The sequence below is a fragment of the Gavialis gangeticus genome, unplaced genomic scaffold (assembly GCF_001723915.1).
Source record: "Gavialis gangeticus isolate Ggan-Ray unplaced genomic scaffold, GavGan_comp1, whole genome shotgun sequence".
In the NCBI taxonomy this organism is placed as follows: domain Eukaryota; kingdom Metazoa; phylum Chordata; order Crocodylia; family Gavialidae; genus Gavialis; species Gavialis gangeticus.
This window is the reverse complement of record NW_017729012.1, coordinates 6343152-6362669: the sequence shown is the minus strand read 5'-3', so window position 1 is coordinate 6362669 and position 19518 is coordinate 6343152. Positions and strand designations below refer to the sequence as shown.

At 38.7% G+C, this 19518-nt stretch overlaps 1 protein-coding gene across 2 annotated transcripts in view; it reads left to right on the top strand.

Moving 5' to 3' along the window:
* USP32 (ubiquitin specific peptidase 32) overlaps positions 1-19518 on the top strand; it is a 140140-nt gene that overhangs the window by 42527 nt on the left and 78095 nt on the right. For both annotated transcript variants that reach the window (XM_019511114.1, XM_019511113.1), the window contains exons 2-4: positions 10729-10834; positions 11474-11592; positions 17320-17479. In XM_019511114.1, the coding sequence (XP_019366659.1) occupies positions 10729-10834; positions 11474-11592; positions 17320-17479 (385 nt within the window). The remainder of the gene's footprint in view (positions 1-10728; positions 10835-11473; positions 11593-17319; positions 17480-19518) is intronic.

Below are 19518 nucleotides of genomic sequence, written 5' to 3'. Positions count from 1 at the left end.
TTGTTTTGAGCTTTTCTGGATAGGGTGGGATATAAATCCGGATAATAATAACTTAAGATGGGGGGTGGTTATAGTAACAAGTACTTGAAGTACTTTATTGTCTTATGTCTCTACTATGAAATAAGTAGTGGTTAATCTAACTACCATGCTAGCTAAGGCTTTTAAAAAAAACAAAAACACACAATCTTTTTTCCCAAGTCTGAAGGAGCCCATTATTGCTTCATTAATCTCAAGTTACTCTTCTGTCTTTTTCCAGATGGGAACTTAACAATTTTTATGTAAAGTGAAATCCTTAAATATGGCTGATTTAAAAATAATAGTAATAATGGAAATCCTAGCATTGTGACTATCCTAGGTCTCTGGTTGGCTCATATAATTTTTTATGGGCCTATTCTTACAATTTAGTACATACAATATTGATTTTTGGATCCAGAAGCGTTTAATGGGCATTGGAACTCTGTTGTTATAGTTGTTGCACAGATGCACGTAAGTGCAATCGCTGCCCTGTGAAAAGCTTGAAATCAAAGACTAAGTGAGCTGTGAATGGTCATGGTGATGGATACAAGCCTCATAACACATGTACAATTTCCACAGGAATATTTGTTTTCAAAGCTTTTACAGTGGCATAAAAGATGCCTACATATGGTTTTAGAGCCACTGCTTTCTTTGGAGAAACTCTTTGCTAGTTGTGCAGTATAAATTAATATAAACTGTTCATATTGTTCACACTTTTAAAGAGATAATAATTTACGTCAGAGGAGCAAGATGCCCATTTGTCTATATAAAGTTATATAACAAAAAATAGGGCAAAGTTTTTTCAAAACTAGGTTCATATAATGAGCTCCTTTGCAGTATTGCTAATTAAGCCACTGATTCTGAACTGGGACCTGTGTCGCCAGACATGGGCTAACTGCAGATCTAAGGACTGATCTGCATGGTTTTATGAAGAAATATGGCTTAAGTAGCAATATGCCAGTAGCATGGCAAACTTTCCATTGCTAAAGTAATTTGTTTAGGTTTGTGCGCCTGTAACTCTTTTCAGTGTGATTTTTTGCAACCTAAAGTACATTCCATGGGGAACTCTAGGAACATCTGAAAAGAAAATATAGCCATCAGAACTGGGTGCCTTCTGGGGTTTGGGAGATTTTGCTTGATGAACTCAAACATGGAATTATTCCGTGGGAGAATATTAATTGTGTTGACTTCTACAAATGCTGTGGTGATTCTGTACACAATGGATGGACCCATGTGTTGCTAAATTACTAACAAAGTTCAGAAGCCAGAAGACTTGTTTGACTTGAATTCTCTTGATTATTGCAAGAGAGACAACATAATTCAAGTGGGGGGTCTAGCGTCCTGAAATCCTGGGAGGAGGTTCTAGTTTCAATTGTGCTGCTGCAAATCCAGCAAAAATGAAGTTGGGTTGGATTGAATTTTTCCAGGTTGATACCAGTGCAGCTAATTAGAATCTGACCCTTGTGCTGGAACTGAAGAGAGTTTTACTTGCTTTATGATCTCAGATGAATTACCATCTTCTTTTTCTTATACCACTCCTTAACTTTCAGGGGCGATGTTACAATTTGTTAAAATTCTTCTTTTAGAGGCTTTTGGATAAGAGGTAGTATGTTGTTTTTGTTAAATTTACTTTCTGAAGGCTGAATGGCTGATTCTTGGATTTATTTTAAATGAGCCCACAATGTTTTTAATAAGCAATGATGTTAAGAAAATGAAAACTCTACTTCTGTATTATATGCAGACACAAAGAGTCTTAGATGAAATTCTCCCAACATAGTGAAAATGCAAAGCTCCCATAACCCTTCATTGCAGAATACTAAATAATGACTCATGTATTGTCTGTAACTTCTTTTTTTAACGTTCGGAAGTGTTCAACAAAGAATGGCGAACAATAAAAACACCTCCATTTATTTGCTGAAATGGTCCAATCTAGTAAGATTATAGTGTCTGTTAAGCATATTTTACTAAAGTTGTTGCTGTTTTTAATTTGGGGATTATTCACAGAATACATCTTGAGTGATTAAAATAGTGGTTTCAGTATACCACAGTACTTATGAGATAAAGCACGCATGAAAGATTCTGCACAAGTGATGTTGGACTTAAAGTATGTATCATGTTAAGCAAGGAAAGGAGTGAGAATTTAATTATAGGAAGAGAGGAAATGTTTTCAAATGAGTTGTAAGAAGTGAAGAGTGACAAGGTGACTTTACAGGAGATGATTTATGAAACAACTGTGGTGAGATAACCTGAAGGCACAGGAAGTGGAAGTTCAGATGAGGGAAAGTATAAAAGAAAGGCAAGATTTCTTGTAACTTATGATAGAAATAGTCTGAATATTATAATTGTTTCGAGTGTGTTCATGCATCTTTTTATAATGGGGTTAGACAGAGACTAGTAGCTTAGAACAGTATACTTCATCATTGTACATGCTGCAGAGCCAAACAGCTAGGAAGGCCTGCATTTTAATTCCTTTAGTTCCCAGTAGTGAAGTAAGACTTTTTGACAACAGCCTTGTTCAGTGTTGCAAAAGCTACCATCTTTTACCTGCTGTGAAACTAACTGTGCAGTCAGATTTGTTCCCATCCCATTTTGAGATGTGCTGTTCCAGTAAAGGTGGTGGTGGCGGCAGTAATATTGTTACCAGTATTATTAATAATGATGACGATATTAATGATATGCTCAGCTGGCCCCAGAGTCGCTCCAACCTTCCCTTATTTCTGGGTGGGGTGAGACAAGGATGTGAGTCACAGAGTCACTTAAACATTCTCCATTAGCATCAGAGCCTGACAAGAGGGTGCTGTTTTTGGTGATTCTGTTGAGCCCCGTTGCATATAGGCACAGGTATTATGTAATAGCGGTGAGCTTTTGCTTCCCCTTTCTTACGTAGGGGACAAAGGGGGAGAAGGAAGATTTATCTAGGAAATTAGAAGATGCAACTTTCTCCCTCTTCTGAAAACCTTACCTCCTAATTTCTAGCCTGCAGGGATTCTCCTTCAACTACTGATGCTGGGAGAAGGTCTGAAGCATATAATATAGGAATTGCTTATTGCAAATAGAGTGTACTTTAAAATGGTCAGCATTTTCGGAATGAAATGGCCCTACTTGATGTACATGCTAGGGAGTATTTTAGGTCTGCTAAAATTTATTCTCATGGAATTAGTTTATCAATTTGCTAAGGCCTTCCCTTAAGTGAATTCAATAAGTACCAAGAAAAATGCGTATATAAAAATAAATGCCTAACTTTCTTCACCTTCCTGCTATTTGACATTTGAATCCAGGCTCTCATCCCAAAGAAGTTACTTACCTTTTATTTAAAAAAACCTGTGTTTAACTTGGTAAGGTGACATTCCTATAAAATTTAACAGTGATTGTTCAATCTGAGGGAGAGTTTCTAGTGCTCTTTTTATATCCCTAGCCGTGCTTTTCGGATCAAAAACAGCTATCCTAAGTGAGGATGGCACTCAGCTGGCTAGCTGAGCTAAAAACATATTTTTAAATATGTTCTTAAGTGCTTTGAATTATTTCCTTTGTCTGCTAAATGTAAATCACCTGCATATACAACATAGCCTTGGAGGCATCTTATATAATCAAAACGATTAAGAGTAAAAGGTGTGGAATTTTAAATTGCTGCCGTGACTGTGTGCGTGGAGTGCATACAATCACTGTACCCAAATAAGCACAAATTTAGCTTTCATAATTTAGCCCCTGGAGCATTTGTAAATGGATTAAACTGCAGTAATAGAAGAGGATGATTTGAGCATCCTCTGGGAAACTAATCTATTTTGGTAGTGTTATGTATCAAACAGAGTGGAATGAAATTGGAGGTTCTGCATAATACCTTGCTTAAAATGTGCTCTGTCTGTACTCAAACCTGCATTTGAATGTACATGCCTGTGGACATCTTGTACTACAAGGGAGAGAAACAAAGATGATTGGTTAATGATAGGGAGCAGCAAAGGACTTGCCTGAAATGGCATAGGAGGGTATGTCCAGGTACTGTATGTATTTCTCCTTTTAAATATGACTGGTGCAGTGTCATTCCTGGAAGCCAGCATAATAGTGCTGATGAGGATAGGGCACTGGCATTTTTAACACCAGATTACCTGATCCGGTTTGCCAACTGTTTGAGAATAAATGCTGTAAACACGGATAAATATTCATACCCTGTGTAAGTAGTACTCTATTTGCACTGCTGGAACAGCAGCAGCAGCAGGAGATTTTTCACTCGAAGTCTGGTGTTGACCAGGTATGAGTTGCACTTATTGCTGATCAGCATGAAATGGTTAAAACGCTGAAACCAAAGTATTTCTTTCAAAAAACCTGAGCTCCATTGTGCTGGGACCATAAACATTAAGGACACAGAGAAGATGTTGCTATGGTGGGCTCAGCTTTCTTACTCTGCTGCTACTCATTTAACAGGCCTCCTGTAGACTCTGTTTAGGGAGGGCTGGGGGGACTTCCTACTCTTGGGGAGAGCTGAAATGGTGTTCTGGACTGTCTAATAAACACCAAACTGGTACTAGGAAAGGTAGTCACATGCCTGGGATGCAGTTGAACGCAGTCATGAACAGCAGCATTGCATCTAGGAAAAAAACTAACAGAAGATGAAGATAACCATAAAGGAAAACAAGTAGCTTTGCAGAAGCAAAAACACAATTCTTATTGGAGACTTTGGGGAATTCTGATAGGCAAGCTTTAGTAGAGCCGACTTCACGAGAGTAGTTCAGTAACGCTTGTTGTCTCCACTCTTCGTTTCACTCTACCATAGCCATTATTAAGATCGGCCTCTTGTATATTCTCTGCTCCACCAAAAGGTGAGTGCACAGAATCGCACTGTTTTCATTAGACTATGTACTAGGTAGGAAGGTCAGTTGCCAGGTGAGGATAATAGAAATAATAGGTCCCAGTTCAGTAACATCCGTGGGTCTAGGCTACCCGGGAGACCCAAGGGTTATCCAAAAGTGAATGGAAATTGACAGCCAGAGTTTTGAGGGTTTGTCTGCAGGAGTGATTTCCCTTGCTTTGCAACAGGAGAAATTGTTTTCTTCAAATCTGTTTCACTCAATTTGTGATTAAGAAACTAGGATTGATTTTATCCTGGCAGTAGAAATTGATTCAACTCCTACAAACTTCACGGGGGCAATGGCATTCTCTTCCTGTCCATCACCGATGGGTCTGTTTCTATCCGCAAGCAGGCTGAAGCACCATTGTAACCGATCTCGTGATCTCCCTAACCAGAATTTCTTTTCTTGGAGCAAGTTCAGAAAAATTTTCCTAACGTGAAATTCTTAAGCAGGCCGTAAACCTAGAAATTATTGAGAACTCAAGCAAATTGCTGCTGAGGGGCGATATATTTGATGAGCTATTAGCTCAGGAGTGTCAAGATCTCCGACTGCTGGTTTCATTTTTGACCTTCTCTCAGCAGTCCAGGAGAATCTTTTTTTAAAGGGCAGGTGATGTGCACTAAAACTCTTGACCTCACTCATGCACTTCTCTGTCTTTGTGCTAGGCACAGACGACTGTTAAGTTAATGTCTCCACGCGTAACCCTGATTGCTCCATCATGAAATTCGGTTGCTGGTGGCCCTTCCATTCACCAGCAGTCTTCCTCCCCTTTAATGTAAGAGAAATGATGCCAATAACCTACAGATAATTTGTAAAACAAAACCAAAATGAACTAATTCCTACAGATGCTTTCCCAAAACAGTGATGCTGTCTGCTGCAATTTATCTTGCAGATCAAACTCTGTGCCACATGAATCATGGAACATAATTTAATTATTGTGTAATCTGATATAATGAAATGACAGAAATAATAAGTTACTGTTCAGTGTTCTGCAAGCTGAAATTATTTCTGGACATTTGGCTCTTACCAGCCTGTCTTTTAGGGCTGAAGGCTGTGGTGAAACTTAGGAGATCCCGTAAAGTTCACATACATGGGGAAAACCAGAAGGTGAAGTACGTTTGCTTGCTTTGTTGCTGCCCAGAAGGCTTCAAGTGCTGGCAACCCTGCAGCCTTCACTAGCCCTTTAAAAAACTTATTGCTGTGTGTTCTCATAAACTTATACTACAAACATATGGCACAAGATGTTGCTTTCGCTAGGTGAATACTTAAGTGTTCTCAGACTCGACCTGTACAGAAGTTATTCAAAAAACTCCCAAATGAGCAATATAACAGCCCTTCAGTAAATAATGCCTGCAGCTTTTCATAAGGATGGTAATCTATGGAACACTGAAATGCATAATCCTTTTAATGTAAAGTTTGATGCTTGCAGAAAACAGAAACAGTATTTTTTTTAAGATTGTGTTAAGTAAAGATTTTGCGCTATGCTTAAAACTAGGGAGGTGACATTTCACAAATGTTAAGATCTCTTGGAGTTGGATGACAAACCTTTCCCGTGTAGCTTGGTATGTAGAATCTGTGATTGTTTTAAGTGTATTGTAGGGTATTATGATTACCCTTGAGGAAAGAGCTGCACTAGCATTGCATTTCCAAGTACAAGTCAGGAAAGGTCGTTTGTCAGATAAAAAGATACTTTCAGTGTGGGACAGTGAAAAGAGAAAAATATGAAGGTAGAGGAAAAAGCTGATCGTTTGCCTGTTTTGTTAATCTTTATAGTCTCAGTACTAGTTGGTGAAAATGCAGGATATTTAAATGACCAGGATTTTGATTTGTTATAGCACACTTACAAGTACCCTCTTGCAAGCAAGTAAAATCGCAAATAAATTTGTAAACGAATTAAAAATCAGTAGAAACACAGCTGAACTCTGTCATCTTAAATTATTTTCCACTCAACAGTTTAAAAGAATCCTGTTTCTTTTGAAGTCTGTTTCCAGTTTTATCATTTATTCTAGTGGGTGAAAGTGTAATAATTACAGGGCCAAATTTTGTTCTGCTCTCAGTGTAAGCTGCATTAATTCTGTTGAAGTCTTCACATTGAGATTTCTTGGCTTGCAATTAGAGTAACAAATATTGATGTCTGTCAGGTCTTTCTGGCACGCAGCCTCCTTACGTATAGATCTGAGTGAGTTGGTACTTCTGTTTTTCCTCTTTTTGGAGCACTAGTGTTCATGTTTTGCAAAAGAATTACAGTCTGGTGAGAATTGATTGCCTTTTATTAGACTTTTTGTTAGAATGCTGTTGCGCTGTCCGGTTCCCTTGAGAATAAAAGACTGTAATTGATAATTGATTGCAATTGAGTGAGCAACATGTCCTACATGGCTATGACCATCATGTCCCCCACAAGGTTATCTAAATGCTCTTCTGAAATACTTTTAAGTGCAGTTTAGCTTAGTAAGGGTAGAAACTTGTAAGCATTTAAAAAAACTCACCCTAATCAACCAAAACAAAACCTACTGAGCTCTGGACACCTCAGTTTTAGAGGTCTCATTCATTATTTGATACACTCCAAGTGCTGTTGTAATGCATGTTTTTTCCATACGACTGGTGGTAGCATTAAAGACTGGTGCCATACCAAATTCACTTGCTGTCTGTCATTTTAAAATAATTCCCAGTTCCTCAAAGTGAGCAGAATATGCACTATAGCACATGATGCGTAGCTGTATAATATGTAGGATCATTCTTGTACAGGAAAGGTGTGGCTGTTTGTTGCATTTAGTAGTAGTAGGCAGCTGTCGATCATTCTGGATCGTGGTGTATGCATGAAAGGTCACCCGGACTTTCGATGCGTAGATACGGAGCAGTGGAGGCTGCCCAGACCTTCCATCCCCACTTTAGACCATTGCGACCGTATCCAAAGGCCAGACTGAGTCCGTATGTTCAGTGCCTCGATAGCTGCAGTTATACGTGCATCTGGGAATCGAACCCTGATCCCACATGGCAGACAAGGTTTCCACCACGTGAAAAGAACAAGATGTTAGCTTTTTCAAGCATGTCGTAATAACATTAAGCAAGTCATACCCATGCTTCATTTTTGAGCTAGTACAGGACTTTGAGTATGTAAGGGAAGCTGTGCAAACTGGAAGGGGAACTCCCTCCTTTCCTCTTTCATTCCAGGTCAGGCACTTCCCCTTTTTGCCTTGAAAGTGCTCCAAAAGACTAATATGGCCTGTAAAGTCAATATTTGCCGTCTCCACTCATGTTGATTCTTCAAGTCTCTCTGATTGTAATGCCATTTTTAGGTTTTCTGCTTTCCAGTTTCTGTACTGGCCTACAAATGTACAGTGTCAATTCAGAAACAAGGTGTGCAATTTTGTGGCAACATGGAAAACTATTTAATGCATCTTAAGCTGTCCTTCAGTGAAATCTAATAGCTGGAAGTAAGATGGACCAGTTCTCCATGGGTCGCCTGAAAGTGTTCCAGGGACTCGCAGTAGTCCACAGATCGTTTGGGAGCATGTACCTTAACGGTAAACCCGTGGCCTTCTTGCTCCTAGGTCAGGGGTGGGCAAAACGCAGCCCAGGGGCTGGATGCAGCCTGCCAGGCCACTCTGTCCAGCCCACGGGGCCCCTAAAAAATTAAGAAAATTAACGTTTATCTGCCCTGGGCTGCCTGTCATGCGGCCCTTGGTGGCTTGCCAAAACTCAGTAAGCGGCCCTCTGCCCTAAATAACTGCCCACCCCTGTCCTAGGTCTTTTATTCATGCTTTTATAGCTGAATTGGTGTACATTACAGCTTCAAGCTGAAACTGGTTTAGTGCGATGGCTTGTGCCTCATCTTTAAGCTGCGCACGCCAGAGGTATGTAAGGAAATGGAAAGGGTGTAACTGTTAACATGGAGCTGTTAAGGATCATGCATGAAATGGAGGATATTTCTACATTAATTTTTAAGGCCCGGTGACCTCTAATGTATCTGTTCACGCTGGTAGGCACAAAGGAGTGTACTGATAGCTGCGTTTGAAGACAACAGTAGCTTTGTTTGCATTTCTGAAGGCACAGTTTCAGGTGTTAAGATTAGGCAACTAACGTTGTTGTTGTTATCGTAAATATGATTAATTCATTTTAATATTATGATTATTAATATTATATTGGGGAAATATTTGTAGAAGGCAACATCTTAACTATTATGCTGACTTGCTTTACTGCTATCAAAGGCTATTCTCTTTTTTAAATGTTTTTTTACAAAGTAAAAGGAGGACTTCAGGCAATTGCTGCTGAGCAGAGTCTGCCAGCCAAACCCTAAGCAACACAAGATCATTTTGTTCTGTTGTGTGTGACAGTAATAGTTCCTCATCAGCCAGACTTAATACTCTTTTCTTTATGGTTAGCTACATGAAACAGTATCTGCTTAAAAAAAGAGAAAGTGAAAAAATGTGTAGTTTTTTTAAAGTAATTTTTTCCAAAAGAGTGTAACTTTAAATTGTAATATCCAGTTACTTCTCTCTTTTAATCGTGCGAAGGAACTGATGCTTGCAGGTTATATGGGAGGAGGGCATTTGAATGGATGGACTTTGCTTATGTTAAGTTTAGTCTTGCTGGAAATATGCGCATCTACTATCTCCCCCTTTTTTGCTCTAAAATTAGAGGGGAAAATGAAGTAAGTAGCGTTTAAAATAAATGAGTTAGTGATTTTTATTTACTAAAAATAATTGTTGTTTGTTCTACAGTTGCGTCCTGCTTGAATATCATATCTATAAATGCTGAGTCAGTTAAATCTCCTGACAAACTGTAGAGTTCTGCATACTTTCTGTTATATGAAAAGTAAAGGTTTCGATCATACAGTTGAACAGTGCATTCCTAGGGGCTGACTTAGGACATTTTATCTCCCTTCAGAAGAGTTCTTCATTTCCATTGCCACCTGCAGATGTCCGTAGAACTTCAGCAATTGCATGGGTTTTAATGCAAGAGAATGCATCTAAACTTTAATGCATGGATATTGGCATGTATTTTTATATCCCCTAGGTCAGGATATCAGTGGAACAAAATCCCTTGCTTTTGCAAGCATTAATAAGTTTTGGTAACCTGCATTTTATTTCATTTTTTTTTTTATACCACGAACTTCTGTTCATGTTTTTTCCCATTAAAGTATTCTTGGTGGAATTGCCACTACGAGTCCAGATAACCTAACCATTATTTAAACAGCTGTCATTTAGCTTTCAATAATGCAGTACAGCTACTTCAAACTCCCAGGGATAAAATTTGGTACTCTGGACCAGTGGGGTGTATTTTATGTATTCCAGCTTGTAGTGGTAAAGCAAACTGCTCATCTTGTCTTTGATCTCTTTCTGACCAAAAAAAAGTTCTCGTTCAAACTATGTACTGAGATCTTCCTTTTTAATCTCTTCTATGAAAGCCATTGGTCAGAGATGAAACACGCTTTAAATGCGGATGTGCATGGATTTCTTTGCCAATAGAGACAAGCCCTGTGGAGGAAAAGAAACAGCGCCTCCCCTGCTCACCCCCATACATGAACCAGAAACCCTGTCAACAGTTTCTTTATGACAACAGCTTATGGGTGAGAGGTGGGTGTGTAAAAATGTTTTTCACAACCACTCAAGGCAAGACTTCCCTTCTAGGTTTAGCTCATCTTGCAGAGGCTCTTCTTGTAGCTATTGGGGTAGCTGAGAAATCCTAGCCAAGCTGCCTGGTGAGTATGGATCATAAAAGCTTCTAGTACAGAAGAGGTGATTATTCTGAAAGAGGCAGAGAAATAATGCCTGAATATCGCTTGTTGCTTTTTTCTCCTCCTCATATTTTGGGTTTTTGTCCAGCAGTTTAAAGACTGGCACTAACTGCTTTATTTTGTTACTCCTAGGTTATTTACTGCTCATTTGGGGGAACATCCAAAGGACTATATTTCAATAACCTGATAGTAGGTTTAGTCCTGCTTACAAGAGGCAAAGAAGAAGAGAAAGCAAAATGTAAGTAACAGCCTAACAAATGTGTATAATAATATAGAATATATGAAACATGCAATTTTCAGTTGCCATATATTCAAGAAGTGCATTTGTATTTTAATATGTAAACTCGGAAACATTCAATTAGCTAATAAAGGTGCAGTGTAATCTAGTGTCCTATTAACTGAAATTTCAGTTAAAAAACATTTTTTAAATGGTGCATCTTGGTACACATTCAGGATGTTTGGGTTTTACGGTATTCAGTGAAATGAACTGATCCAATGTCACATAGTGAATAGAACTATTTGGCTGCTGAGGATTTTCTGTGTATGCTTTGGGAAGAGTAGGACAAAGTTATGTTTTTGTTCTGAGGATGTTTTTTTAAAGAGAGTGAAAATATCTTCTGCACAGGCTTTTGTTTGTCTTCCTTTTTATGCTGACCTATTATTTGCTTTTTCTTTGGCTAGGAAGTAGTAGTATAATGAAAGACTTATTAATGTAAACCCTTGAGTTATACCACAGCTTAGTGAAATGAATCTAAATAAGGCTCATGCTTTGATTACTACGCAATTTTTGGCACTCAGATTTCCAAACATCAAGTTCAAACTTTTATAACAGTAATTTTGTTATGCTTATGTAGTTTAATCTATCCCTTTCACCCAGATATTTTCAGTCTCTTTTCCAATGAATCTGGAAGCTATGTCGTCCGGGAAGAGATGGAGAGGATGCTTCACGTAGTTGATGGCAAAGTCCCAGATACACTCAAGAAATGCTTCTCTGAGGTATTTCATAGTTTTTTAACCTATTGAATTTATACCACTTGAACATTTTCCAGCTTTGAACAAATATTTATTTTCTTTGGCATCTCCTTACTGCATGTGTTTAAAAATGGAGGTAAAGGTGTTTATACAGGGTTTAAATTCTAAATGTTAAGTTGTGAACCTATACATGGAGCTTTTGCTGATAATACTATCAGGTAGGTATATAGGCATTTCTCTCACTGTGTCCCTGAACTTCCAAATGCCTAGAAACATGCTTAATTTCATATGCATGTTTGTAGTGGATCAGTACCTGATGTTAAGATCATCCTAATGGCTATAATTTAAACATACGTGTTGTTAGCAGGGTTTTCTCAGCATGTACAGGCAGAGTGTAGTGGTATAATCTTTTGAGGTTAGTGATATAATAATATTATTTCTAATACATCTTTCAGAGACGGTATCTGTTCAGAGCAATCAAAAACAAAAAAGCCTGCTAAGTGCGCTAATTTAAAAATAGTTGCTTCAGCATGGCTCAGATGCTGCTTGAGAAGAAGAGACCAAATATACCTGTATGGGTTTATTATAGAAATACAGACTCTGTGACCGAGGTTTTGTCACAAAATGGAGCCATCAGTGCACTTGTACTAAACAGGCTTATTGCATCTGAAATGAAGGAAAGTATTGGTATTCTCCTGGTAAATGAACAGCACAGAATTATGGAGTGGGTGGGGGGGTATTGAAAAGAGCAGAGTATGGTTATTGATATTTATTTGAAGGGAAATAAGAAAAAGGTGGTTTACTGCAATCGTATGTAGCGTATTAGTGAATTACTGGATTTTTGTAGTATCTTGAATGTTTTCAAAAGATGAAGTCTTTTTCAAAAAAGAGAAACTGTGTGCTGTATATACAAATGAGAATGCTGGTCACCGTTGATTTACAGATGAGTGGCAGTTGTCATAGGTAGTTTACTTGCCTACAATGCTGACTATCATTTTATAAGTCTCAGATCCTTTTGCAGCTACACCCTGAGTAAACGCTGAACTTGCTGATATAGCCTTTGGCAATATTTAAAGTCCCTTTTAGGTGTGGGCCATTTACTACGTTGCATTTCACTCTTGATGCAAATATAACCCTTATTTCAAGAATTCAGCAGATTAACTTCTTTTCATTAAAAGTAGTGGCAGAAAGTAGCCGCACATCCCCTCTCATAAGTAAGAATTAGGTTTTAATGTCTTTGGTTTTTGACTTTTGCTTCCGGTACAGTGTAAATCTAAAGAGAGTTGCTTTTTGAAAGTTGATGGAAAGCACTCTACTTTTTGAAGCATTGCAGGCCATTAAAGAGGTGCTTTTTCAAAAACCAAACTAATTTCAAGTGCCTTTGAGAAGAAGTTTTTTAGTTGCATAGCTGGATATTGTCTTTCCCTTTGGAAACCTTTCTAGGCCAGCTTCAGAAATAAGCAAAGAGATAAAGAACGGATTTCTATTTAAAAAAAAAAAAAAAAAAGACATTGAAAACTAGCCAGTTCCCCTGCTGCCCCCACCATTAAGTTATTGAATATCTACCTTGGGAGCATAGCAGACCGTACATCAGAAGATGTTAAGCTGAAAACACATGTGGTGTTTGGCACAGCAGCTGTCATAAAGGGAGGAGGAAAAGGAAGCTTATCCTTAACAGTCCTATAATGTGAAATTTAACCAAGACAGCCTGATAAGGGCAGTCAGATTATTTTTGCTTCCCGTACCTTATTTCTAAAAGAAACACTTTGGTCTTACAGTACCCTTCATTCTCATAGTCAGTTCAGCATTAGGATTTATTGGACAGACTTCTGCCTTCATGAAGCTCTGCTCTCCACCCACTCACCCTGTTGCAGCTGATTCTGTTTTCTGCAGAAGACATGAATTATTACTAACCTCAAGACCTTAGTTAAATGAAGAACTTTCCATGTCACACAGGGTCTTCCACTTTCTGTCGATTGTAGCACAGCATGTTCTTCTAACAAGTACCAAATCAGTCTTGAGTTTGATGTGGAAGAACAGGCAAAGCTTTATTCATGAGACCCCATAATCTTATAACTTCTGAATTTAGTCAGAGCTATCAGCTTACTGCTTTTAGTTTAGATAACCGCCTCTCTCAAATAGCAGCTAGTCTAGACTGGAAGGGAAGAGCATGGTGTTTTATTCAGTCTGGGCTCTGATTTGTTGCGAGACCCAAGTTAGGCAAGTCTCTTAACCTATCTGCACTCATTTTACCTATTTAATCCACCATGCAAATGGTTAGACTTAATCTTTATGGAGCTTATGGAGATTCTCGTTTAAGAAGGGCTGTCTCCTCAGAGACTCTCCATTTCTAGTGTTCGCTATTTATAAATGGTCCATCTATATAGCATGATGAAATATATGCTAAAAATGAATTTCATGCTGGTCAAGAGACTCTAAGGTACTTAATGGAGATGTTCCAGGAGAAAAATCTGTCTCATTTGTTACAGTTTTCTTGTCTTACTAAAATGTCCTATATTGATCTTCTTTTGAAATGAAAATAGAATGTAATAACCCTCTCAACAGCATTTACTAGCCTGTTCATCATACTAGGTCATTTTGATATTATGCTCTGGGTAAGAAGAAAGTTTTATGTTCCTGCTGTAGGCCTTCCTCCTTGTTGTCTGGCCAATGAGTTTACAGTTTCAAGGCTGGTATTTATAGGGGCCTTTATTCTTTTCTGCAGAATTATTACATGTACTTAACTAGAAATACGAGCTGGAAGATGCACCTGCTTTTTTCTGCTGTTTCAGAAATGCAGAAAACAGATTAACTGGTGATGTCTATATTGTTGTATTTGCTTAAATATTTTGGATTAAATTCTATTGGGTCAGTATCGGATGTTTTACTTGCTTGGTTTTCGCCTCCCATCCTAAACCTTATTGTATTGCATTGAATGACTTTCTTGTTTCCCTAAGTAACTGGAAGATACTTAATCATCTTTACCTTGGACTTCATCTTGGCTTCTACATATTATTAGCAAGTGTCAAATCATATGAGTGCTTAAATGTGGGTTGCCTGATTCCATTTTGCACATCAGGGTTGCAGAGATAAATTCAGTGTAATAGTCTGTCTTGTCTTCTGTTGTGAAATTCCACTTGAGAAGAGGGAATTCGGCTATGAAACATTCACTTCTGACAAGCAAACTGAATGAAGGATGCTTAAAAGAGGCTAATTTAGAGCTAGGTAGTGGTGTTTCCTCCCCCACTGTGAATGAAATGTTATCAAATGACTGCTAGCATTATAAAAGAACTGTCCATCTTTGATCCTGGATACCCACTTGAGTGGATCTTTCTTGGCTATTTAATTTTAATTTTTTGTAGAAAACAAAAACTCTTTATGTTCACATTCATTCTTATAGTAAACTGAAGAACAGAATCTGTCCCTTACAACCGAGAACCCCAGAGGGGACTTGGTCTCAAACATAGATAACACTTAAAGTATTTGTGTACCGTATCAATATTACTGGCATCTCAAACTCTACTGCCTATCCCAAGATTGTTCAGGGTGTAACACTTATCTAACTTGGGCCGATGCCCAATGACTTGAGTTTGAAAACTATTTTAATATTTCTGGGGTGCACGTATAACTATAGAACAACATATTTTGTTTCATTTCTCTTCCATCCATCTTCATCGAAGTGTTGAGGGCAGTGGGGAGTTAACTATTTATATGTAGTTAGAGGCAAAACTCAGGTAACGAGATTCAGGTTTTTTCAGGTTTTTTTGAATATTCCTGAGGGTGTCGATGTAATGCCCTTGAAATGTTTTCCTTTTATTGCTTCTCATCTTCAGAAAGAAGACAGGACATCTTTTGTCTTTTTTCCCCTACTTCCTTCTTAAAACCGTAATACGGTGTGTAGTAATTTCCAATAGCATTTATTTTAAAATTATGCAGATATTCAGATGATCGTGTCTCAAGCTTTTTTTCCCACACTTTTAATCACAACCATTCAGCTTGTTCATGACATGCTGAATTTGTTCTCACTGCATTGGCAGTAAAAGGTGATGCAGAAGAGCCACAAAATGCGTTGGAGGGCTGGAGAAAAATCATTACAATGAGAGACTGAAGGAGCCCATTCTGATTAGATTATCAAAAAGGAGGTTAAGGTGATTTGATTGAAATATAGAAGTATCATTACAGGGAGGAAGTAATGAAGACTAAAGGGCTCTTTAATCTACCAGAGAAAGGTATATAAAAACAGGGTCTGTAAGATGAAACCAGACCCTTTTTAGTTGGAAAATAAAGCGCACATTGTTAACAGTGAGGGTGATGCACCAGAGGAAGTGATTTGATTCTCTTGTCTCTTGATGGTTGAAAGCTGGGTGCCTTTCTGGAAGAAGCTTTCGCCCAATACTAGCTATTGGGTTGAGTATAGGGATGAAATGTAATATGTGACCTACCAACGGCTGGATGCAATAACCTAATGGTCCCTTCTGGCCTTTAAACTCTTAAAATTTCCAAAGAATCACTGGAAAATGTTGCGTTTCTGGGCAGATACTTGTCTGCCTTTTTTACGCGTGCACACCCCCACACTCCCAAAAAAGGCCAGGGCTGACAGATGGGAATCTGGTGATACACTCGGCGTGTGCGGGTGGCAGTCTGTAACATGCAGGTGTGTCTTCAGCAGCAGAATGCTCCGAGTTCATATGCTGTGAAGATTACTAACAGCCATATACACAAAACACAGATGCACAAACTTACCTGCTTGAAAACATTTTGGGTAGTGTGAATCAACTGGTAACTAATTCCCCCTTTAACTATTTCTAGTAATAAACTAGTTTAAAAGTATTTGACACTATACTAGTAACATAGCTGTTGATTGTTTTATTGTCAGTGAATTGTTAGTTTTTAATCTTTGTGCCAGTAAGGCATCCTGGATTTGGCCTGCTTTATTGTCATTACAGGACTCCATGTTAGGGGTGTCTGCGTAATCAGGTTTCAACTTGAGTAACGATATTCCATTTATCAGCATCTTCCCTGCAATTTCACTGTTAATATTCAACTTCCTTTCCTGCATTAAATTGTTTAGTGTTTCTATAGGCATAGTTATCCAATTGTGTTTCATGTTAGAAGTGGTTGCACTTGAGTGAAAAATGTAATGATCGTTAGGATGTAGGTTGTACTTGTACATATTTGTAGGACTTGTAGGTTGATTTGTACATATATTGCCACACATTTTCTGAGCACTGGGTTTACGTAACTTTGTGCTGATTATCCTGATGCCCATCAGCTGCAGGTGTCCCAATGGTACGATTAGTATTTGTTCTCAGTTCTCCACTGTCAAAGGGCTTTGTATGCTTGATTGCGTGGCTGTCACGGGGAATGCATTATAATTTTATGATGCGTCTAATCTGGGGATTTTTCAGTTTTATCAGCCAAAATAAAACTGGTTAAGATGGATAAACATTTTGAGTCATAGGGAAGTTTCAGTCCCATTTTACTGAGAACCCATGCCTTAGTTTCTGTAAGCACCTCTCCCCAGACCGCACTAAGTGGCAGAGCTGAGAATAGTAACCCAAGTACTCATTTCCCAGTCCTGTGCTTATTTCAGGGCAGGATGGAAGAATTGGCTTGGTTCCCTATAAATTGCTTCAGCACCTGATACGTGGTTGCCCTACTTCTCGTTCATGCAGCTGACTGGTTCATGTTTCTACTGCTGCAGGAAGAACGAATGACGACTTGCTCAATGTTCCTTTATTTTTATTGTAGGGTGAAAAGGTAAACTATGAAAAGTTTAAGAACTGGTTATTGCACAACAAAGATGCTTTCACATTTTCCCGTTGGCTGCTGTCTGGAGGAGTGTACGTTACACTCACGGATGATAGTGACACCCCTACCTTCTATCAGACTCTGGCTGGAGTCACGCACTGTAAGTAAATGCTGTTTCTTGCTGTGAAAATTGTTGTTTTTCTTACAGCCTGTGCTTTTGCTATTGATTTTGTAAAACTGAACTTCTGCCTCTGATCGTTCAGTAAATCGCAGCTGTTTTACCCTCTACTCTGTTCTGCTGAAGGAGGTCATCTTGTTGTCCATGCAACCTTTTTAAAATGTTTTTCTTTCTACATTTCTCCTTGTGGTATTTCACTATGCATAAGTAATTTATTAGGCAAAACAGTATGAGATCACAAGATGCGTTTTAATTGAAGTAGGCAGCTAGCAACATTTTTCATGTTACAAAAAAATATATAGCTATCTTCCACTTGGCAGACTCCATTACCCTTTTTCTAATGAAGTTAAACAAAAAGACGTATTAATTTTGTCTTTTGTGTAGCAAATATCACAATTATCAATGCACATCTGAAACTAGTCTTTGTTCCATCGAAAACAGCAGTGGTACAGCTTAATATTTTTGTTTTTCTTTAGTGCAGTGAATAGTCTTTCTGATTCTTTTTATCTTACATTTAAACTAGGCAGAATGAAACGTTGTCAGTATTTGCTTATAGAAATGGTTTCCAAAGGAAAGTTGTAGGTGAAATGCTTTCTTGAGTCTGTATTGTAGTAGTATGCCAAGCCATTGTGAGGATGAGGATATTGGCTTTGGATCATCCTGGTCCCAATTAGGTTAAAATCTGCTTCATCTCAGCCATTTTACTTAGTTGTCCAAAGCTCCCTGTTTTCCTTGTTCAACCTTTGAGTTTATTGTCTTCCTCAGGAAGCAACCTCTTGCTTTGCCCAGTGTTTTTGCTTTACTGTTAGCTTTGATGATCATGTTGGCTTGCTTGCTATCTTGACTGAAAGCATTAACCTTGAAAGCAACTCAGTCCTTGCCTGTTATAAACAAAAGACACTCTTATGATTTGATATCTTGTAGATTAGAAATACCGGTAAATTTGACAGGTGTTGGTTTTCCATCCTCAGAACGCCAAGGCTTTCCCTCTATTTTATATGTTCACATCTATTTGCTGTATTTAGTCAAATACAAGATGAGAATTTTTTCCCCCAATTGTGGGGGGGAGCCCCCTTGTCTTATAATCACATACAATGAAATCTCACTAAATCCATTGTCTCATTAAACATGCCAAAGCAACATGTGCACAGCAAGAGAAACCAAATATGAAGTTGATTGAATGCAGTCGACACTGAGCATGACTATAAAACGCATGTCCCACATTGGGCAAACGTGCTGATGGGAGTCTACCACAATAGGCTAGCGTAGCCCATCTGAGTAAGACACATGGTAGTGCCCCTCGCCACTGATTTCTTTTTTCCAGTCTCGGTAAGCTGTGACATTGCATAGAGTTCACCAAGAATCCCTCTCTTGGCCTGACTCATATGATTAGTTGTGGCCCCACCCTCCACGAGGTGAAGCTGGGCCAAATTGCCCTATGCCTCATCTGCATATAAATTTTTGGAGCATCCTGGTTCTAGTCCTGGTGGGGGGCTAATTAGTACATGGATCCTTTGTGGGGGGTATCTGGAGTACACACGCATGCTGAGCAATACTGAGCTGTGGGGTTACCATGGCTTGAAATGCTGTTGACTCTGCTGGGGCCCAGCCCCATGAACTGTCTGATATAAATCATGAGCCTTTGGCTTTGAACCAACATCATGCATAGTTTGTACTATGTACAAGTAGGTGCCAAAGTGTTTAGAGGTGTGTTTATGGGAGTACCTGTGCTAAAACTTGCAGCAGTTTCAAAAAAAGGTAGCATGCATCAGTTCTGGATGAATTAAGTGCATGGGTAGTATATGCAAATAGCTACAGCCCAGTTGAATTTCAAGGTTATACTTTTTTTTAAATTTACTCTTTGCTTCCATGTGTTCACAGAGAGCAGGGTTTACAGGAGAGAGGGAAGGGACTGCCAGGGGAAAAAGTTGGGGGAGGGGAGCGGAAAGCAAAGGACTAACTGATTTCCCCCCTTGTCGTCCCCCCCCCCCCCCCATTTTTTTTTTTTTCTTTAACAGGGG